At 47.0% G+C, this 21,521-nt stretch overlaps 7 protein-coding genes across 7 annotated transcripts; 3 read left to right on the plus strand and 4 right to left on the minus strand.

The window, feature by feature from the left end:
- Positions 1-2,428: 2,428 nt before the first annotated feature.
- F5Y00DRAFT_246383 (n-alkane-inducible cytochrome P450) lies at positions 2,429-4,261 on the minus strand. Its single transcript, XM_048009136.1, has 3 exons — positions 3,583-4,261; positions 2,986-3,529; positions 2,429-2,930 (listed from the first exon to the last, which is right to left on the minus strand). The coding sequence occupies exons 1-3, from the start codon at positions 4,147-4,149 to the stop codon at positions 2,509-2,511; spliced, it is 1,533 nt and encodes a 510-aa protein (XP_047861281.1). The 5' UTR covers positions 4,150-4,261; the 3' UTR covers positions 2,429-2,508.
- On the minus strand, positions 4,262-5,241 carry F5Y00DRAFT_246384 (uncharacterized protein). The gene has a single exon (XM_048009137.1). It carries the CDS (start codon positions 4,810-4,812, stop codon positions 4,468-4,470), a length of 345 nt encoding a protein of 114 aa, XP_047861282.1. The 5' UTR covers positions 4,813-5,241; the 3' UTR covers positions 4,262-4,467.
- A 1,669-nt stretch (positions 5,242-6,910) lies between these two features.
- Positions 6,911-8,166, plus strand: F5Y00DRAFT_169579 (putative oxidoreductase CipA-like protein). Its single transcript, XM_048004838.1, has 2 exons — positions 6,911-7,114; positions 7,173-8,166. Exons 1-2 carry the CDS (start codon positions 7,079-7,081, stop codon positions 8,046-8,048), a joined length of 912 nt encoding a protein of 303 aa, XP_047861283.1. The 5' UTR covers positions 6,911-7,078; the 3' UTR covers positions 8,049-8,166.
- Positions 8,167-8,611: 445 nt separating this feature from the next.
- On the minus strand, positions 8,612-10,286 carry F5Y00DRAFT_255326 (uncharacterized protein; the record flags this gene model as incomplete). Its single annotated transcript, XM_048010280.1, has 6 exons — positions 8,612-9,163; positions 9,223-9,431; positions 9,504-9,645; positions 9,705-9,804; positions 9,879-10,006; positions 10,080-10,286. 6 exons carry the CDS (start codon positions 10,284-10,286, stop codon positions 8,612-8,614), a joined length of 1,338 nt encoding a protein of 445 aa, XP_047861284.1.
- Positions 10,287-12,695: 2,409 nt separating this feature from the next.
- On the plus strand, positions 12,696-15,180 carry F5Y00DRAFT_169611 (FAD/NAD(P)-binding domain-containing protein). Its single transcript, XM_048004839.1, has 4 exons — positions 12,696-13,051; positions 13,198-13,806; positions 13,873-13,947; positions 14,018-15,180. Exons 1-4 carry the CDS (start codon positions 12,958-12,960, stop codon positions 15,151-15,153), a joined length of 1,914 nt encoding a protein of 637 aa, XP_047861285.1. The 5' UTR covers positions 12,696-12,957; the 3' UTR covers positions 15,154-15,180.
- Positions 15,181-16,852: 1,672 nt separating this feature from the next.
- F5Y00DRAFT_246392 (uncharacterized protein) lies at positions 16,853-17,664 on the minus strand. The gene has a single exon (XM_048009138.1). It carries the CDS (start codon positions 17,523-17,525, stop codon positions 17,013-17,015), a length of 513 nt encoding a protein of 170 aa, XP_047861286.1. The 5' UTR covers positions 17,526-17,664; the 3' UTR covers positions 16,853-17,012.
- A 1,206-nt stretch (positions 17,665-18,870) lies between these two features.
- F5Y00DRAFT_169669 (uncharacterized protein) lies at positions 18,871-20,044 on the plus strand. Its single transcript, XM_048004840.1, has 4 exons — positions 18,871-19,018; positions 19,138-19,569; positions 19,628-19,859; positions 20,024-20,044. The coding sequence occupies exons 2-3, from the start codon at positions 19,167-19,169 to the stop codon at positions 19,819-19,821; spliced, it is 597 nt and encodes a 198-aa protein (XP_047861287.1). The 5' UTR covers positions 18,871-19,018; positions 19,138-19,166; the 3' UTR covers positions 19,822-19,859; positions 20,024-20,044.
- Positions 20,045-21,521: the final 1,477 nt, after the last annotated feature.

A 21,521-nucleotide genomic window follows, 5' to 3' on the forward strand; every position in this document is an offset into this window, starting at 1 on the left:
CTTGCCATTGTAACAGTTCATCTACCTCGATACCTAGATAGGTAGATACTAATTTTTTCCTTATTCCCGAATAGCCCTATTTACAGATGCTAGGATATTACTTTAACATCACTTAGAAAAGGTTGTATGTTAAACTCCGCACCTTTCAGATTTAATTTCATGTTCTTCCCGTTACTTAGGTGTTCACGAACTGGCTCCCCCTCCTAGATTAATAGGGAGGGTAGTACAAATTACCCCCCTTGCAGCAAGCCGGTTTAGCTGGGAAGGGTCTATATACTCTGCTTATCTGATGATATTAAAATGGTATCTCTAAAAGATATCAACTCAATCTTATAGATATCGCTGTTGAGTACCTATTAATAAGATAAGCCTGTTTTGGATAGGTATAGTAACCCTTGACAGCCACAGCCCCACAAGAGAAGTTGGAGATGATGACAGCACAGATCTTTGGATGACAGGTAGTCAAAGTGAAATTGAGGCTCTTAATTGGGCTCTACCCACGAACTTAATAGATACCTGATATAATTAATTGCGAACGCCGCACCCACGCCGTATGGCTGGCTCTAACATGGGGGAATTAGCTAATGGTGCGTTGCATTATATATCAACGGTAGTGGGTCTTAAGGCTTGTAAGGGTGGCATGCAACGATGCCACGTGCCGAGGTGAAGTATGTATGTTGGTTAGACCGATCGATCAGTCGATCCAGGGAATAAGAACCAACAGCCCTTTTTCTGGGATCGTGCATCCTTGGCCTTGTTTTAAGCCGCACCAACTAGTGAAAACGACTAACGACTAACCATAACAGATAAGCTTTATCAGATCTCATGTATATTAGATCTCATGTATGTACCTAACCTAACCTACATACATAATGTACGAAAGCTAGCGTGACGTGGCGTCGCGATATAACTACGCCCCCGTACTAAATGCTAGTCGTACATTTCGACAAATGATATTTAAGGGATTTTTAGTTAGAACGTCCATAATATAATAGCTAGTACGTTGATATCGGCCAAGGTGTTTACGAGAGACAGACATGGGTGATAGTTTCTATCATCTATAACTAACAGGTATATATCGTTGTGGTATTATTTAGTCTTCAGGTAGTGTCGTTGACTTTATATATTAAAGCGGCAAATAAGACGCTGTCTAATAAAAAGGCACCGTGCGAATTTATCAATGAACTTCTTCAACGACCTATTTTGATTAGTTAACTACCTACCTAACTTTGGATTGTCACTTTATTTATTCGGGAATCATCTCCCCAGATTCAGCCGACGAGGGAGATGGGGTATATTTCAAGACCTGCTTTCTGGGACAGTGTAACTGAGGAAGTGCAGACCTGACTGACCCCTTGATAGCAGGGTGTGATTATTATTTAAATTAAAATAACTAGAAGCGACAGATATTTGATATAACTAATGCTATTCGAGGTGATAGTTACATGTAAGTATACACATGTACAAGCCGGTTAGTTGCTTAGGGAGGTGCTCATGCATCTATATACCTGGTAGCCTTTTATATAATATTGGAGTTTATCGGTCCGGGCTTTGCACCCTATCGAACGTGATTAATATAAATATTTGGGCAAGACTGTCTCATGTCGGGAAATATTCACCACTAGGAGATTTAACCAACCATGACTTTTATTACTCCAATATCAAATAGTCTCACCTAAGGACACCGTATCGAATCACCTGACAAGCACGTTGGCTCATGTTCGTCTCAGTGTTTGTTTATGCCTGCTACTCGGCTTCCCGGCTTCCCGGCTTCGTCGTACTAATAACAAATCCCGACGTTGCTATACGGCCGATGCGTAAGCCATGCATGGATACCTGTCCCATTGGCACTTAATGATCAGCATATTCATGCGCTGCTCAGGGTTCAACCTTGATAATTCTCTTATGGCCGCAGGTTGTCCACGCCCCATTCTTGGTGCTACTCGGAGGGCTTGGCTAGCGAGTAGTTTTTATATAAGTCGACGTTAGACCAACGACAAGTTTCTAAACTCGACTTTTAGGCTTAAGCTTCGATGCGAGGGTAGCTAACATGACGACCGACAATTCTATCGACGCTCCCGGAACCCCGTTATGCTTTCAGGTTGTGGCATTTAACCTTTACATCCTTCATGTCACGTTTCATAAATCACATTCAAAACCGTTAATGCTTCATTTCAGTTCGCTCAGCAACCAATCCAATTGATTACCTAGACGAGGGAAATCCCATCCACCATTTGATCGCGAGGTCAAGTGTCTAGCCCGAGTATACAAAGGAAAGCTAAAAATCACCCGCCTCATACCCCGAATACAAAAAGATATTACACTATGTGAGCCACACATACAGTCTAATTAGAAAGCTGTAAAGATCAACCCCCCGCCCAAGTTTCCCTTTTTCTGTATTCCAACACCGTAGCCGCCCCCCCATCCCGGTCGTCAAGGAGGCAACAGCCCTGTCGTAAGACATTTCGTGGTATAAAAGTGAACGAAGGAAAAGTTAATGCCGGGGCCTTATTCCGATGGTGTCAGACGGCACTGTACACCATTGTTGAGCGTCAACGACAGCGTCAGCTGCTCTCTCCACTCGGTCGGGTCTAGATTCTCGATCCTGGAGAATGCGTGAAGTAGGCGCGCGATCGTATATGACGACTCGGTCAAGGCAAATTTCTGGCCCGGGCAGATCCTAGGACCTCCATTAAAGGGTAGGAACTCCCAGCCGGGACGAAGATTCTCCCATCTCTCGGGTCGGAACTCTTCGGCGTCCTCGCCAAAGAATTCCTTCCGCCTGTGCATTACAAAGGTGCTATATGTGACGACGTGGTGCTTGGCAACAAAAAGGGGCGATTTTCCATCGGGGCCACCACCGACGGGAAGAACGGTGTCCTTGTTGGCCATGCGGCTGTTCGTCGCAATAGGCGGAAAAAGACGGAGAGCTGAGGCAACAATGTTAGCCGGGCGAAAAAAACACATGGATTGATTAACGCTTACTCTCATGTATCACATATCGAAGGTACTTCATGTCCATGAGGGCTTCGTACGTCAGGGGTTCGCAGTAGTGTTCCAAAACGTCAGCCCGGAGCTTATCCCATACGTCAGGCCTTCGGGCTAACATGAAGAAGACGAAAGCGAGTAGACCAGCAGTGGTGTCGCGGGCGGCTAAGAGCATGTTCACGATCTGGTCTCGGAGCATGATTGGATCCTCAGTATCCTTGGCGAGCTCGTTCAAGAAGACATATTTTTCACGAACACCCTCATCCTTGTCCCTCTTCTCGGACGGAAGCATGGATTGCTTACGTCGGTATTCGAGAGCTTGCGCAACGAACTTGTCAGCATACGCGTGGACAGTACCGCAGGAGTCCCGGAACTTCTTATCCCTGTGGGTGAACATGAGATTTCCGAGCCGTAGACGTAAGATGGTGCCCTGTTGAGCGTAATCAAGCGCGTGGTGAAACGTGGTGGCAGCTTCAGATGCGTTCTCTGACATCAGACCAACGGACTCTCCGAACATGTATTCACTGTTGGAGTCGAGTACCTGTCGAGCGGCGTTAGTTACCGGATGTGGAAAAAAGAAGCGAGTCCACGTACCATGCGGAAGAATAGCTGCTGGAGGTCTACCTCATAGTTACGGCGTGCGATGAGAGCAATGAGCTGATCCACGTGGTGGCCGAAGATGCTAAAGTCCGTAACTTGAGCCCGAACGAAGCTTGGCCGGATCAGAGCACGCTGGTGAGCCCAGATCTCGTCGTCCGTGGTGAAGATACCTCGTCCCAAGAGCGGAGAAGCACTCTTCCGTCGTAATGGTCCCATACCGAAGTCCTGGAACTGGAAGGATAGAACATTCTGGATGAGCGTCGGGTCGCACGTGTTGATGGTGGTCCGGAAGTAGGTGTTCGTGGTGAAGGTGAGGCCATTGGCGGCATGTCGAGTCCTGAGGAGGTCGAGGAAGCCATGCTTCTTTGCTGCCCCGAGGTTCTGCATGACGACGTCAGTCCCCATGATGGGGTCCAGCTGGGGCAGCTTCTTGGGAGGCAGACAGGCGTTCTGTCTCTTCATATGACTTCGACGTCGACATGTTAAAAGCCACTGGACTATCGAGAACAGAGAGAAGACGACGAGGCCGAGGGCGCCTAGAAGCAACGAGAAAGCAGCCATGACGAACTATTGAAGAGATGGGAATACAGATACTATACAGATACTATCTGTTGCATGTCACACTGCAGGAGGAGAAAGATGGGGAGCGGAGTAGGCAGCGAGCTTACTTATACTCTCGGGGGGGCGTCTGGCCAGTGCTGCTTGGTTGGACCCAGACCGTGACAAATGAGGTAGAACATGGCTCATGGCTACATTACATGGCTCCCGCTCGTCTATCCAAAGCCCGATGATGCCCAGCGTCGAGGCTTTTCGGACGAGTACTTTTTGGGGCGGCAAGGGGATCCATAAACCATCTTGGCCACCGATACGCACGCATATTCAATCGTCCACGGGTTTTGTTAGCCAGATTATCAACTCGGTAGAAACTTTTCTCTTTAACCAATCAGGCAATTGTCCATAAAGGGTGCATCCAATCAGCTTGCTCCGCAACAACCTCGTCACTGACATGGCATGCCCAATGGAATGCCTGTCACAAGGGATAAATGCACAGGCGGTACAAGTGTATGTTCTGGGAAAGTACCGTTGCCGGCCGGAGGACGGAAAGCGATGAAGAAATCTCTCCTCTCCCCACCCTTTCTGACCATTTCTGGAACAGGCCGTCGGTCTCACGGCTGATGGGGAAAGAGAGGAAAGAGAAAGAAAAAAAAAAAGAAGAAGAGTCATAGCTTTTCCCTGGACGATAATGGGGCTGATATTGATAGCCTTGAAAGGTAGCGAGGCGCGCCCAGGACGCCAGCAAGTCTGTGGTGAGTATAAATTTCATTATACGAGTCAATACAGTATACTATTAGTACGTCATGTTCATGTGCTCTGTCTTGCTGCTTATGTGTCTACGTAAGACTGGCGGGCGTCCTATTTCCTGGTATTTGGGGTGATAGATGGGTCTTCTTGCATTTGCAGTTATCGCCAGTCGCCAGTTGGGCTGATCGTTGATCTACCTAGGGGATGGATTCGGCGACCTCTTTCCGACTCAGCCCCGGACCCTATGTTCGCCCCGTTGTCAGTTTTGTCAGTTTTTGTCTCAATTCATCGCAGGATAAAAAGCTCAAAGGCAACAGGGTTTAAATCATAGCGGTGTCACCATTTCTTCTGTTATAGACAAGGGGCGTAATCCTGATTCCTCCATATAGGCGAGGTGTGCCGTGAAGCTAGTAGGAGCTTTCCTAATAGGATTCTAGGAACATGTCGTGGTAAGAAGTGTTTTCGTGCTCTTACATAGTACGAAGCTCTCTATCGACATTCCACGACATACACGACATATGATAAGGCGGCTGAAGCTCGAAATGTCCGAGTCCACGTGGCTTTCTGCTGAACAAAAAAAAAAGGAGATCTCGTTGGGATGTGCATACACATACGCAAGTATTGATCCTCAGCGATACCGCCCACTTGGCACGATGCTCTCACTCCCGTACTGACGATAACTAAGACCAGGGTTGTACGGATCCGTACCGCTAGAGGCTAAGCTAGTTAAGGCTTAGAGACGCCACGGTCTGGGGGGTGTTACCGAGAGCTCGGAGAGACAAGACTAAGGTGAAGCCAGTGCGCACATTGAAAGAGTCAGCAGTAATTCAGCGGTAATAGGCGGTGTTCCCGGGATGCGAGTCAGCAAAAGGGGGGGTAGGAAAAAGGAAAAAGGAAAATAAAAGATTGGGAAGAAAATTATCCATGATCCATCATCCGTCTGGATTTCTTCATGGGCTGGTTCCAATCGAGAGGTCAAGATCAGCGAATGGCTCGAGAATCCACTGAAAGAAGCGGTATGTTACATTGAGCTGCTCACCATTCCGCTGTTACAGCCCGAACACTCTCTCGTCGATGTCAACTTCCCTGGCCTCTAAAGTAGGTACAGTTGTCACGTCGGAGGGGGTGAACGGTGGAGTTGACAAGGATATATAAAGCCCACGCAGGGGACTTCAGGGTTCTGACAGGGCCTTCGGCTGAACCTGCAGCTTTTCCCCATTCTTAGCTTAATATCCTATAGGGTGTTCCAAGGGGCGGCATGGGACTGCCGGAATTCCTACTACTACACTAGACTGCGAGACTGCGACAATGTACAACGGCACACACACATAGCACACATTACTTGGACTTACAGCACACTTGGAATGATGCTACTGCTACTTTTGCTTCGTAACCGCTTCGTAACTTTTATGCCACACTCTGCTCCCGCCACTTGTTAGGCGGATTTCCCCAGTCACCCCCTGCTTCTCTGACAGGTTGGGTTCTTTAGCGATAGTAGAGTTGCAGAGGGCGGCAAGGGTTTCATGATTGTGCCGATGTGCTTGCTGATGTGCTGGTACCTCTGGTCTAGATATGAGGCCATCACCGTAATAGGAAAGCTTCTAGCGCGTTCATTGGAAGACACGAAGAAGCAAATGAGAAGTGGATCGACCGTGAAAGCGACCCGATTCCGAAGCCATGGGAAATAAATATAGTTTCCGTTGTGGATTTTTAACCAACAGTATCGCGAGTGGGCTTTCAGGGCGTCCAATTACGCAAACCAAACTAAGACTGTCTCATTCCAGTGAGATGGTTGCTGGGTCTCTTGGAACGCCACCATCTCATCCCGAAAGCCTGGCTGAAAAGACCTAAGGATTCTCTCTCCACTTCGAACCGGTAGAATAGGGAACTCGTGTGTAGGTATATAATATACATATACATACAACGTGGCTGTGACTTACATATGGTTCATAAATACGGTTGAAAAACATTCGAATGTCCCCAACTGCATCCTGAATCCTGAATAAAATTCTCCACGAGCATCTTACATACATACCTAACATACCCATAAGTCATACAACATACAGCCCGTACGGTCCATAGGTTCATACCTAGGTTCATGCGGTCATAGCCCAGTACCCATCACAACTTATCCACTGTACTACGAAAGACCCAAACTTTTTTTCTTTCCCTTTTTCTTTTTTTCACGATGACTACTACAATCAAGAATGTCGCCGTTGTAGGGGTCTGTTTAACTCCACTCTTGCCATTTGCCCGAAATAGGTGCTGACTTATTTGATTAGGCAACTGGGAAGATCGGCCGCCCAATCGTGGATCGTCTTCTGTCTTCGAAACTCTTCAACGTGACTGTTCTCACGCGTGACGAGAGTCGACGGCGCGAACTCCCCGCAGACGTCGTCGTCAAGGAGGTAAACTACGATTCTATTGAGTCATTGGAGTCCGCCCTCCAGGGACAGGATGCGCTCGTCTCCGCAATGGCCTTCGAAGCCATTCACGTGCAGAAGAATCTTGTCGACGCGGCGGCTAAGGCCGGCGTAAAGAGGATGATTCCTTCTGAGTACGGCAACGATCTCTTAAATCCTAAGCTAGCTGATTTCCCCATCTACAAGCCCAAAATTGCTATTCGTCAGCGTTGCGAGCAAAAGGTGATGGAAAACCCGCCGTTCTCGTGGACTACGATTCACAATGCTTCGTTCCTCGGCCCAGACTGGACCCTAGACTTCATCGTGGACGTGAAGCAGCGTAAGGCTGATATCAAGGACGGCGGTGACGTATTGTTCTGCGCTACGACATACGACGACATTGCCCAAGCCGTAATTGGCATCTTGACCCACCTGGAAGAGACGGCTAACCGTCCCGTGAGGATCTCTAGCGTCAACACGACCCAGAACGAGTTAATTGCCATAGCCAAGGAGTTGGGCGCTAGCGACGGCTGGGATATTACTCATTCCAGAACCGAGGACCTGGAGACCAAGGCTTTGCAACGCTGGGCAGAAGGTGATCATAGCGAGGAGGTGATCGCTATGTTCATCAATAGGGCCTTCATTGGCAAAGGTTGGGGCGGATACTTCCCGGTCCGGGATAATGATTTGTTGGGTATCAAGGGCCTAGAAAGAGATGAGCTGAAAGCCATCATCAAGCTTGCTATGGACAGATGATCTGTGTACTCGCTAAAAATCAAAATGAAGAAGACTGTCTGATGGGTATCACTCTGTATATTCTGTACTAATATCGGTACTAATATGTAGATCCCCTTCCCAGCGCTATGGCACCGGGTCACTTCTCCCCACACGACACATATTTGAATGCCGGTATTGCCCTCTTGTTAGAATCCTGCAGAACTATACACTACTTTCCTTGACCTCCTTTACCTAGACATTTCCCCCAAGACCACTACAGACCACAATGAAACCCTAAGTATTGCTCGTCGGAGCGCCTTTTGCCCTTCTTGCCAGCCAGAGCTTCGGATCTGAGAATAAACAAGCCAATCCCTACGAACCTTTCCTCGATTCGGGGTTTCTGTACACAACAGATATATACACACACCATATAACTCCAGAACAGACCGAACGCTGAGTGCTTTCAGCTTTTTGCATTCCGTTTCTATTACGTCCTCCTGCATTATCCCTATCCCGTTTGCGCCAGCCCAAGAGGGAGTTCGTCAGGATATAATTAATATCGCGTCCCTTATTCCTTATTCTATATCTCATATTTCCTTTTTTTACGTACGACCGTGGCCGGTGTAGCTTGACCTCCGAGGGCCTCTGGCGAAAGAGTAGTTCCCGTGGATCTGGTTCTCCTCGTCGCCAATTACCGGACGTCGGTTATCGGCCTGGTCTCTCTCGTCACGCACTTCACTAACAACCTCGACCTCAACGTGTTTGTGGATATTGTGACTGTGATTATTATTATTAATCGGAGAGCTGCCGTTAGTGCTCGTGTCGGTCCAACCCTTCAAATCTTGCATCTTCACATCATCCACTATTCGTTCCTCGCTCTCATTAAATGTGAAGTTCGTGATCGGGTTCGCCGTAGGGGGCCCGCGTCGTCGCCAACTCTTATTACTCCCACCGCCAAAAGTACGAAGGTCGCTTTTCGATTCCTTGTCGGTCAATTTCTGCTGTGAGCGCACCGTCGTGATTAGAGAGCCGAGAACCGGACTGAGCCACATCTTGATGAGAGGGAAGACCATCGGTAGGTTAGTCGTGATCACGGCAACAAAGGTCTCCCGAACAGCCCACGATCCGGCGAGTTGAGCTCCGTTGACCGGATCCTATGCGTTTTTATGAGTCTACGTACTCTCGCGGATGAGATATCAGCTAAACAACTTACAGTTACGATGAGAGCACAACGCAGAATAGCACACGCGACGACGAATAGACCGCCGCTGAAAAGAATGATTAAGCCAAACTTCTTCGCAGGCTTTAAACTCGATTGCCAGAGCATGGGAACGGGAATAGAAATCAGATAAAGATCGGTTAACACGTTCATCGAGAGATACACCCAGATGACTTCATTGGATACAGCAGGTTGGCAGGTATCTGGAGAGCAGGTCAGCATCGCTTCATATTATTGGGTTTTAGAATATCGGTGTTTAGAAAGTTGCAACATACTTCCTGGGTCAGGATATATTTGCCAGTTCTTGTGGAAGGGTCGGCAGCCGAGGAAAAGATTCAATATTACGACCATGAAGCTAGCGATCAGAAGTCCAAAACCGATGTAGATACGGATCAGGTAGGTTCGGTTCAATCCAGCCTAGATTAACACTTAGCTATGAATTCAGAGTAGTAATAATATAAGAAATATGCTCTTACTGTTAACCGCATGTAAAAGACCAATAGAGATGCCTTGAGTGACCAGAGGAGCACAGAGTAAGAAGACCATCCGGCGAGTTGGATCTGGGAGCCGGTGACCCTGAAAAAGACCAATTAGTACACGTTATTTAATTGACCCTTCTCCCTTTCCATTAGTTATCTAAGTTTACATACCTCGTCTTATATTCCTGACTGTCTGGAGATAATGCAGCACGTTGCTCGTCCGTCATACCATTATTGGCCAAGCCTTGGGCAACAGCACCGACTGAGTAGGCCAGACTGGTCTCGACAGCGTAGAAGGTCTACATGATGATGATGGTTAGTCAACGGAACATGATCATTCCAACGAGATAAATCCGAGTAGTAGAGACTAACCACTCCAACCCAAGCCAGATAGTCGTCGGCTTGTAAATGCTTCAGCCCTACAGCTTTTATACGGGCGTATGTCCGAAGTACGGTCACGAGAACACCGACTGATAGTAGCGTCCAGGCCTCGATTGTGAACTGGCGCATGGCGGCGGCGGCGGCAGCAGCCGCTGCTGCAGCTGCTGCGGGATCTGTTGGTTGTTCGGCTGAAGACATGATGCAGAAGGAAAGACAACCATACAGGCAGCTAGGCAGGCAGGTAAGGGAGCGGCGAAGCAAGCGAGGGACAAGATAGATTATTGAAGGACTTTGACTTGACTTGACTCGAAGTCGACTAGCGAAGACACGAAACGGACGGAGGCTAGACTTTAGTCTTTTACCTTTTACTATTCGGAGGCTGGCTCGCCCAGAGGACGGAATGGAATTCGTATATACTGAGATAAGACTAACTACATATAATTATACAAGACAAGGAAGAGAGACGTGCTTGTGAAAGGCGTTGTGACTGGTCAATTGATGATAGTCCGCAGAGATCGGGGTATCAAACATGGGTTCTTATGAGCCTGAACCAGAATCTGGCTGTATTAACATGGGTTAGATTAATCTCAAGTCATTATCAGGGTGGATATCCGAAGCCACATATATGGATACCAAGGTGACAGATCGGCACGAGTCTCAACTGTATCTGGGAGTTCAATGCGGTTATCGTCTGTGTGACGACTTATATCACTTATTCAACCGTCAACCGCATGGATCACACACGTTGACACGAAGCTGATTTCCTTAGCAATGCAGGAACGAGATGTCAGGATGTCAATCTCTCTCTTCGAATCTTGGTAACCTAGACGCACTTCAATATTGCCACCCAAGCTACATACCTACCTACCTACCCCTAGCTGCTCTCTACATAGGTAGCTCCTGTATCGTGCGTCGTGCGTCACATAAGCCCTAGAACTATTATGGTTGTTTTATTTTTTTGTGAATTGAAATGTGCCGTGTCCCTGTGAGACGTATTATCGAACTCCGATTCTATGCATAACGATATGCACGGCTAAACATCACGGTTACATTCCCTCAGGGGCCGGTAACTTGGCCTCTGCATGTTTGCGGGACCCCGGGCTGGCTTGCCACTGCTTCAGCCTTCGGCGCAAGAATTAGTTCCTCCGAGGCGTTTGGCATTTGGCCCGATGAGACGAATGAGACGAAGTAAGGATGAAGGGCCGGGGGGAAGGGGACAAGAAGAGAAGATGACAAAAACAAAACAAAAAAATCTCCTAGAATGGTTCACGTGGCTTATGTAAAAGAAAAGAAGGAGTCGAATGCTCGAGGGGGGCTAGAACTTGAGAGAACCGAAGCTAAGAAGCTAAAACAGCTTAACTACTAGGTATGTACCTAAGAGAGCCTCAGGTTAGGCGGGATATCTTATCCGGAATCCCAAACTTGCCCGCTCGGTATTAACTAACGACCTAAATCATGCATGGCGTACGGATACATAATAGCTCGGGACTTGTGCTGTCTATGTACATACATACACGTAGTATATCTATATGTACATACATACATACATGTAGTATATCTATTATGTACATACCTCCTAATGTACATGCATGAAACCCTCCATAACGTACAGATGCAGGCTAGAACATCTACTTAACGCATCTACGAATCTACGACAAGCAAAAACAAGATGGTGTGCTGCACATGCTGCATTTACATATGCAAGTTGGTATTAAGCGAGGACTTAAAACGACTTAGACGACTCGAACGTAAGCAATAGTGGGAAATTTTCAAATTTTTCATTTACATGTTGGCGACGCTGCAATAAATTCCCATCTCGTAACTGGTCAACATCTGGTCACGGATCCCCTCAATTATTTATCGTCTTAATCTGTTATCTGTCCTGTCATCGTAATCGTGGGCAATTCATCGGTCGGTCTGTGCCGATATGTAGATAGCTACGTTATAATTGGGACTTATAATTGGGACGTGTTAATAAGTATCTGATTAAGTATCTGGATTTCGTGCATATCACAGCAGCAAAAACTGGGGATCGCCTGGACTTAAAGGGCTATAAGATGGTCAGTTAATGACATGGCTCCAGGGAATACACGCAGATAGGTGGGGTTTCGAGAGACGAAAAGGACGAAAAGGAGGGCTAAACTACTATTACGTCTATTATGGATTGCGACGACGGGACGGCTGAGACCAAACCAAGTCTAAGAACAGCAAGCGATCGACATGGATCTTCTCGGCTGATATACTCGTTTGACGTAGGCGGATTAGATTACCATTTAGCAATTCTCGCCAAGAGTGTGGAGGGTAGCCGTTTCGAGAACCACTTCATAATCTTAGGAGGTAGTTAGTCTGTTAGTGTACACTACCTATGGTAAACATCACTCCCTGTCATGCCGTCGCCCCCCCAAGGGACCCCAAAGGGACCCCAAGACACGGACCCTGTGTACCCTTGCTTCGCACCGTACGACTAGGTAGGGGAACGACAGATTAGAGCGGGCCATCGGGATGTTGGACGAGACGAGCGATGCCGTTTCTTGCTCAGCATGCTTGGTACTATGCTATGGTGCAAGTGCAAGGTGCAAGGTGCAAGGTGCCAAATAGGTCGAGGCCCTCCTACCGCGTGGAAGAAGGGAGGGTAGGAAAGGCTATCTCTCTCTCTTTCTCTCTGTCTCTATCTCTCGATTACATACCTACTTACTATGTCCTAGCCCTCGGCGCCTTTGGTGCGTTTCGCATTTTCAAGTTTATCCTATGACTTTTATCCCGCCTCCCGGTTCGTTTCTATACCAAGACGCCATTTTGCTTGTTTCGCGTAGGACACGGAACGCCCATCGGATAAAGCACCGAGCAAGCCTTGCGTAAGTGTATCACCATGGCCGACACAGGCTTCGCCGAAAAGCGCGATGCCATCGCTGCCACAGAAAACATCACAATGGAGAAGCTGGACTGCGTCGTTGTTGGTGCTGGTAAGTTGATGCTCCCTCTCCCTCTAGTCCTCCGTCTCTCTCTTTCTCTTATACACGTCCCTACCAAAGGGCATCATATAATATATAACATATATCTATGTATATATAATCGTGAGGGCGCATAACTGACCCCGCCGGCTTGGCAGGTTGGTATGGATTAGCTGCTGCGAAGCAGTTCCACGTTACTCAACCAGAATGTTCGCTCGCGGTGTTCGACTCCCAGTCCAGCTTGGGCGGCACGTGGGCCAACGATCGTCTATATCCAGGCTTGAAGAGTAACAATCTGCTGGGGACGTTCGAGTATCCCGACTTTCCCATGGACACGCCGACCTTTGGTGTCAAGCCGGGCGAGCATATGCCGGGTGGGGTTATCAATAGCTACCTCAAGGCGTACGCGGCCAGGTTTGGCATCACAAACTTGGTTCGTCTGAGCACCAAAGTCCTCGTTGCTGAGCATCAGGATACTGTCGAGGGTGGTTGGGTCTTGACGATCCAGCCGCCGAATCAAAGCGAGACCAAGGTCTTCGCACGTCGAGTCATCTTCGCTACCGGTCTAACTTCAGAGCCTTTCTTGCCGCACTTTGAAGGAGAAGAGACCTTTGGTGGTAGAATATTCCATGGCAAGGCATTTAAGCAAAATGCCGATACGTTGCAGACCGCCAAGAGAGTTACGATCTTCGGCGCCACCAAATTCGCCTGGGACGCCGTGTACGCTTACGCCACCGCCGGCGTAAAAGTAGATTGGGTAATTCGCTGTGAGTGTTTTCGTGATTATCGATATTGATAAAATCGTGGTGTGGCGTATTAACCGATTTCAATAGCCTCTGGCCACGGTCCGTGTTGGATCGCTCCATCGTACGTAACTCCACTTAAGAAGTGGATCGAGAAGCTCGCCAGTAAGTCGTTGCGATGTTGCAATAATTCATGTGAAGCCCGAGAAATGTTGCCTAACACATGTGAATATAGACATGCGCTTCTTGACATGGTTCAGCCCTTGCGCGTGGGGCGATATCGACGGCTACGGTGGAATTCGTGGCTTTTACCACGGCACTCCTGTTGGACGTGCCATCGTTAACTCCTTCTGGAAGGTGTTAGGCGGAGATGTCATTAGTCTCAACGGATACGACTCTCATCCGAAGACGGCCAAGCTGAAGCCTTGGACCAGTGCTATGTTTACAGGTTCAAGCTTCAGTATCATGAATTATGATACCAATTTCATGGATATTGTCAAGAGCGATCTCGTCAACGTCTATGTTAGCGAAATCGACCACCTCAGCCCAGGAAAGGTCCACCTATCCGACGGCACCGAGTTCGAGTCCGACGCTCTGCTCGCGCACACCGGCTGGAAGCACGTGCCGCCCATCAAGCTCCTACCCGAAGGCATCGAGGGCGAACTTGGTGTTCCGCATGCCCCGAACCCGGACGCGCCAGCTACCGACCTCGCCAACAACCCCGAGTTGATGGAGCGCGTAGACAAAGATATCCTCGACCGCTTTCCTCGGTTGAAAGACCCGCCCGTATGGAACAAGAATTATGTCCCCATGACTGAGCAGAAGGGGATCATGAGTGATGATGATGTGACCCCCTACAAGCCGCTCACGCCGTACATGTTGCACCACTTTATCGTGCCTCCATCCGAGCGGTTCCTGCGTCCCCGTGACACAGCCTTCATCGGTATAGTGTCCAACTTCAGTAACATGATCACCGCACACTTGCAGGGACTATGGATCAGCGCCTATTTTGCCGGGAAGCTGGAACAAGACCCGTCGACGGCGGTTGGTGACGCGAAGGCAATGGACAAGCTTCAGTACGAGACGATGCTATACAACCGCTTTGGAAAATGGCGCTATCCGACCGACGGCACGAAGAACCCCAACTTCATCTTCGACGCCGTTCCCTATCTCGACCTCCTACAGCGCGACTTAGGTCTTAACATATACCGTAAGAAGGGCTTCCTGGCGGAGCTTTACGACCCGTACGGGCCTGAGGACTACCGCGACGTTAATACGGAGTGGATGAACAAGTACGGCAACATGAAGAAGCTAGAATCTCTAGACGACAGCTTGAAACCTTTAGACTCGCAGGAGCCGAATCTGAGCTAGACTAATTAATCTAGATCTTTTCTATGTGCTCTGGGAGCAAGCACGGGCGTGTGCTTATGAGGGTTGTACTTCTATCTGGGCTACGGGAACTACGGGTTGGGACGGGAGTTGTCTTTTGAGACGATCTACTAAAAAGCACTTCTTGCTGATTCTTTTCTTTGTTTTTGTTTTTTTTTCTATACGATATTCCGCTGGCGCGTCAGTATGATGGGTCATTTCTTTCCTCTGTCCAAAAATTATACTTGTACAATTACATAGCATGCTTTTTTTTTTTCTTTTTCTCTTTTTTTTTTTCGAGTAGAAACTAGAAGATACCCATAATCTAGCTACCAACAGCACACAGTGAGGTTGGGTAGGTATGCATAATACTATTGACGCAGTGCAAAACACGTGCAGCTAACCCAGCATAAGTCTTATTCACGTGCGATCTTGCTGTCTTGGCGTACGAAGTACGAAGAGTGATTACACAATCGAAACGTACCTATTGCCTCCCAAAAAGGATAGGGGTAAGAGGTAGTTACCTAGGTACAGGTATATAGAATACAAACTGAAATAAATACACACTGTAAGCCATCCACTCGCTTACACGTCGTATAGGATATAACCTAGTGAAATTTCTACCCTGTCTAGCATACCAAGCTCTTACTATGTATCCTAATATCATGCAACACTCGAACCATGTCATCGAATGTGTTACCGACAGCAAGGAACTTGCTGCATAGCTCCTTTTGTACCTAGCAAGTAATGTGATAATTTATGTAGTATATACTCCAAATCTAATGTCCGTCTCAATGCAACCAGTGATATGACACGCATAACAAAAAGGAGAAAGGGGACAAATAGAAAGAGAGCTACGTAATTTGGAAGTAACCTCGAGGCTCTGTCATGGTGTCATTATTGTTCAAGAGCAGAAGAGCAAATTTGAAGAGGCTTATAGACGATCGATCAATGATCGACGACGCAGCTTAGTAGTTAATAGCTAATTTCAAAAGCTGACAAGACCAATCATGGACGGCCGAGCCGACTTCGGAAGGCATCCCACCCCGACCCAAGCCACTAGAACAGACGATCCCGGGCTAAGACACGGGATCCGGGGGCCAACGGGATCTTAATACATAGGGGGCTAATGTCGTGCTACAAAGAAGAGATTTCTTTCGCCAATAGTTCAACGGCGGCCCTATTGCATATTGTCCAGCGTTAGAGATAGGAATTAGCGTACGTAGCTATTCCCTCGGCGCCGCGGCAACAACAAGGGTTGAAGCCTGAAGGTCAATGCCACAGCAGGGGTCAAGGGGGTCAAAATGTAAACTCCCAGACTCCACATCGCATCGACGATGGGGTCTTTTTATTTATGCTTATTGCTGCGCCCCTTTTTTGTTATACACGAGGATAATACACTATTCCATTATGTATTTGATCACTAAGCGTGGGGTTGCATGGGAGGTCAACCAGGTCAAAAAAAGAATTTGCCCTAGTTATTGCTTTATATACAATTCAAGTCCGAGCGTCTCCAGGGAATAGTAGCAAACCTTTCAATGGTCTAGACTATCAACCTAGCTCAGACCAAGAAAAACCATGTCTATTTATTGTTTCTAGGATGCTATCACCATGGATTGAATCTTGGTCCCAACTACTAATCGGGCCCTTCAGCCCTGTCGCAAAAAAGTAAAAGCTCTACTACTAGGTAGTTCAAACTACTATAACAGAAGAAAGAAAAAAAAAAGACAAAAAAAAAACAAGACAAAAAATCTCGGCCGAAAATACGGAATGGGTGTTGTTCATCGTTGGAAATACTACCTACCATTCCCAGCACATTGGTAATGCGGCTTGCATCGCTTGCATCTCTTCTAGCCGCATACCTACATGGAATTTTCTACGCGCACAACAGGATGCAACGTATAGGGGGTTATGTTTCTGATCTTGCGCTTCTCAATCACCCCGCAGCAGCAGCAACAACGGTGAGCACAGCGTTTACCGAGGCGTCGCATACCTAGACAGACCAGGCAGATTAGAGCCCTGCATCGGGACGGAAGTAAGAGCAGTTGTAGTAAATACGCCGACCGAGTCAACAAGTATGTAGTATACATACGAAGTAGGTAGAGGATAAAAACTACCGCGAAAAGTGAAAGCTGCTCCAAAATACAACGTTCCTTGAAACGATGAACTGCTAAGCGATTTGTCAATTGACATTGACATTGACATTGACATTGATTGACGTGAACAGCTATTATGCAATGCATGAGGAGGAGGAGTTTTCTTAACCCCGCCGGGTTCCAACAGCTGCATGGGACGAACGTCTGCAAGACATCGACGGTTGGAAGTTCACGTGTGAATGGCGACATGGAAGAAGTTTCGTCTCCTTTTCCATACATACATTAGGTATTCTGTACATACATACATACTTTCATCCCACATGCCAAATCCCAAGCGATGGTAACTACCTATTCCGTACCTAGGTAGATAACCCCTCGGCTAAGCAAGGGGAGCTTGAGCTGCGAACTACATGCACACTTGCCATATGTAGGTAGGTAAACATCGACATACATATATGTAAGAGCATGTCCGTTAGGTAGGAGCATGCGCATGCGGAAGAAGACCATAAAATCTTGTTGTTATGTACAGAATACCCATAATGGAGATAGCGAGCGTGCATTAGCCATTAAAGCCTACATTAATGTATTGAAGTTACAATACATAACTACCGCTGAGCATAACCCATACATAGTTGTGCATCTGTTAGCGGGGTTACGGTCCGCAATAAGCGCAATGAGCAAGTTATTCGGGCCATATACAATGTTACACGGGCGGGCCTTAAGCATTTAACATCTCCGCTTCATCTTTTCAATGTTCAAACAAATACTTTGCATAATACTTTCATCTTTCAATGATAGGCGAAGTTATTTTAAACATCAACTCCATTGAAAGCACTGACACGCGGGAGCGACCGCTTAATACCCACATAGAGGCTTTTTTAGTTAATTAGCCCCAACCAACATAGCCTTACGACCCCGTATATATAATATGAGAGGTAATAAAAGAGATGATACGGATTACGATAACCGACCAATGAATTCGTCAACTGCTCCATGAGACTATAATTGTGATAGGTAATTACAATAATTATAAACGCGAAAAGGCGAAAAGGCGACTGGCCATAACTTACTCGTATCCAATTCAAAATACGATTTCGCCGCAACGATATTCTGGCTCGCCCAAACCCGACAAACTTGAGGTTACTCAATTTCCACGTTTAATAAACAATCTGACAATATGGCATATGGCATATGGCTGCCACGAGGGCATCTGTTATTGTCAACGCCGCGTCCCTGCATAACCGCGACCCTTTGGAATGGAAGCCATGGTTCGGTTTTTAACGCGTGTCTCAAATCCTTTGCCGATCTCGTTGAGCCTCAAAGTTTCAATGTCATTTTTATTCAACGACGAATTGTAAATAGATTCATACATAGTTCATTAGTATTAGTTATTCTAACTATCGATAGATAATTACTATCGTCGAATCTAGAATGACATCTTATTAGATACCTAGATATCTACGCCACCGTTAGCTCTATCAGGGGATGTTTTATCATCGTTATCTATGTAGCGCCTCTTATTAGTAGTTTCAATCGCGTATAGTTTAGTTACCTATGATAACTAATGATAAAAGCAAAGAATGCGGGATGATCAACGCGATAGCAAGGCCTTAGTGCTGATTCCTTGTCTAACATGTCCTTTCCGCGCCATTGGCGTTTTTTTCTCCCACTTCAATTTCCCGTTCATCCTGTTTACAATGTATCTTGACATCATCACCGCTGCGATCCAAGGCGGTAAGATATCTACGACTGCGAAAACCTTGCGATTTCAGGTATCAATTTTCTTATCACCAAGATACCTCCTAATGCAGCCCGTTTCCGACCTGTCGTAAACTCGAAAAGCCAATATTACCTCGTGTTGAATTGACCTCCCGCGACGTGGCGGATGCAGAGGTTAGCATAAGCAAGGAATTCACCACCATGCGTTCGCGCCCGTACACGCCGCCACCTCCGCTGCCACCATTGCTCGCCGAATTAGCCACATTACTCCCCAATCGTGAGCGCAGAAGCGGCGAGGGCGACAGGGCGATATCATTGTCAGATCTAGATCCTGAGACGAGTCGGCTGTTGCCAGCCAAAGAGCGACCGCAACACTGTGTAAGAGTGCAGGGTCGATTGGCGCCAGTGCGTAGCGTGTCCGTTGCCAACCTGCGATCGACAAGCCAGACACGTTTCGACACGGCAGTGAGCGGTACTCCGACTCCGACTCGGCCCCGGAGGCGACGGAGCTCAGACGACCTAGATAAAAACGAGACGGGAAGTGAGATCCGGGAGAGGGATTCCCAGCTCAGAGGCTATGGCATTGGCGGACGAGGCAATATCCGCGAGTTCCCTCTCTTATATAAGATTAACGTGTGCTTGAACGCTCATACTCGCAGCAGGTCGGCCAACAGAAGTCATAGGGACTCAATCCGAGTCTCCCATATCCGCGCTCTCGCTCTTTTCAGGTCCCAGCGTAACGACGCACCGCTCGTTCTCGGGGCCGGGTGCGGATAAGAAATTTAGTTTCTCGGGGTTATTGAATCGGATTGAAGAGCGCAGGGGGAAGGAGTATTTGAATAAATATCAACGATAATGCGGCGCATGAGAGAAGTCTGACCCGGGCCTAGGGATATATCACGAAGGTTTTAATACGGGTTTATATATAATGCATAGGTAGCTTTGATCTGAGAGAGGCAGGTCTAGCTGAATTAGAATATACAGTATATAACATAATATTAATTGAAGACGTACCGCATTGTTTTAGGTACCAGTTGTCTTAATATTTATGAGCTTACCTATATTAGAATTTCCCAAGCCATCTATCTTGCTAATAGATAGGAGAATAATTAATCAAAGATATTTCGGTAGAGTCGGTGCTTAATATAGATACTCGCAGCTACTAGCGAATATATGTTTCTATAAAACTTCAGCATGCTTAAACTGCTAGTTTCACGAAAAGGGAGTGAATTTGACAAACACCCAACTAATAGTTTAGTAACCATAATAGTATACCCTTAGACTTAACTCTAAATTAGACTTAAGCCAAACTGCTTTGAGGCCCTATATGAGCCAAGGTCCACTTCTAGGCTATGACGGTCCAAGGCAACGTTTTGGAAACCGGCCGATTAACGTGGAATAAACTCTTCGTTGTTAGACTCTCCTTAATAGACATAACCATAGATTCTTACTAAATAATATATTTATCATATAACTACGCACACGGTTCGTATATACTTGGTACCTAAGCGGGATTGACCGCTAGGTACTAATTCACAACCTTTAGTCCTTTTCCAATACTAAATTACAATCCAATACAACAGACCACTCCTTATCTTAACCCTTTACTCCCTATTGCATATCTCATATGAAGCCGAATGTCGGTGTATAGAGGGCTTTTGATTGGCTTGATTTGGTCAAGTGGCCGCTACGGTTCATAGTGTATATTAAAAGCGCGCAATTCGTCGACTTAATCGGAATATTGGTCAGGCGGTCATTATACAGTTACAGTCGGGCACATGTGCACCATGCCATCTATCCCTCGTGACCGAAACAACGTCGGCGAGAGTAACGCATACGGTTCGAAGATCTCATGCACCATATTCCTAAGCTACCTACCTACGTAGAGAGCTACCACCCAAATTCATTAGTGGAACGGCGAAAGGGTGTCTACGTATTTGTAACTCATCGAATACCTAGGCAAGAGAAAGTCGTTTGCTTTAAGTTAGAGATAAAATATATATTATTTCACGAGGCCAAGACTTAACCATCCTAATAAGAAAGCTGCCAGCTAACCCCTATAAGAAATTCCCATACCCACTCCTATGAAGATGAAAAGGACGGAATTTTATATAGCCAAGTTAAGCAGCATTATACTTCAAAGTTAGTATAGGTAGTTCCCAGATACAAAATTCTTAATATGCTCCTTGACCATTGCCTTCATCGTCGACACAGTCTTTGTAGAGTAATAGGCCACGTCGGCCTTCCGCTCGGCGATAAGTACTTTCATTCCCAACGCCTTACAAAGAACATAAAGACATTTACCTAGTAGAAAGCTTAGCTCGAGTAGTGCAGCATAAACTTTTGCTATACGTAGGTACCAATAGTGGCATATCCAACGATTCCTGCGACTTCTTGTTCGAGAGAATACGGCGGGTGGCCGTTTGCAGTTTGCATCTTGGATGCGATGCTGCCTTGTCTTTTCCATGAGTTTTTGCCATCCTCGTCCACAGCTCGGATCTCATTGTGCAACATTATAGTCTTGCGTCTAGCCTCGAAATACTTATGTTGGAGTTA

The sequence above is a fragment of the Daldinia vernicosa genome (genome assembly GCF_022497035.1).
Source record: "Daldinia vernicosa strain CBS 139.73 unplaced genomic scaffold F5Y00scaffold_57, whole genome shotgun sequence".
Classification (NCBI taxonomy): Eukaryota; Fungi; Ascomycota; class Sordariomycetes; order Xylariales; family Hypoxylaceae; genus Daldinia; species Daldinia vernicosa.

What these genes read in the sequence shown, in the direction of transcription:
- F5Y00DRAFT_246383 (XM_048009136.1), bottom strand. Translation starts at nt 4,149, where the DNA reads ATGGCTGCTTTCTCGTTGCTTCTAGGCGCCCTCGGCCTCGTCGTCTTC. An exon ending in AGCAGCTATTCTTCCGCATG is followed by an intron (nt 3,530 to 3,582) that starts GTACGTGGACTC and finishes GCCGCTCGACAG; the next exon opens with GTACTCGACTCCAACAGTGA. An exon ending in TCGATATGTGATACATGAGA is followed by an intron (nt 2,931 to 2,985) that starts GTAAGCGTTAAT and finishes TTGTTGCCTCAG; the next exon opens with CTCTCCGTCTTTTTCCGCCT.
- F5Y00DRAFT_246384 (XM_048009137.1), bottom strand. Translation starts at nt 4,812, where the DNA reads ATGACTCTTCTTCTTTTTTTTTTTCTTTCTCTTTCCTCTCTTTCCCCA.
- F5Y00DRAFT_169579 (XM_048004838.1), top strand. Translation starts at nt 7,079, where the DNA reads ATGACTACTACAATCAAGAATGTCGCCGTTGTAGGG. An exon ending in AGAATGTCGCCGTTGTAGGG is followed by an intron (nt 7,115 to 7,172) that starts GTCTGTTTAACT and finishes TTATTTGATTAG; the next exon opens with GCAACTGGGAAGATCGGCCG.
- F5Y00DRAFT_169611 (XM_048004839.1), top strand. Translation starts at nt 12,958, where the DNA reads ATGGCCGACACAGGCTTCGCCGAAAAGCGCGATGCCATCGCTGCCACA. An exon ending in CTGCGTCGTTGTTGGTGCTG is followed by an intron (nt 13,052 to 13,197) that starts GTAAGTTGATGC and finishes CCGGCTTGGCAG; the next exon opens with GTTGGTATGGATTAGCTGCT. An exon ending in GTGGATCGAGAAGCTCGCCA is followed by an intron (nt 13,948 to 14,017) that starts GTAAGTCGTTGC and finishes ATGTGAATATAG; the next exon opens with ACATGCGCTTCTTGACATGG.
- F5Y00DRAFT_246392 (XM_048009138.1), bottom strand. Translation starts at nt 17,525, where the DNA reads ATGTATGGAAAAGGAGACGAAACTTCTTCCATGTCGCCATTCACACGT.
- F5Y00DRAFT_169669 (XM_048004840.1), top strand. Translation starts at nt 19,167, where the DNA reads ATGCGTTCGCGCCCGTACACGCCGCCACCTCCGCTGCCACCATTGCTC. An exon ending in TGGCGGACGAGGCAATATCC is followed by an intron (nt 19,570 to 19,627) that starts GCGAGTTCCCTC and finishes TACTCGCAGCAG; the next exon opens with GTCGGCCAACAGAAGTCATA.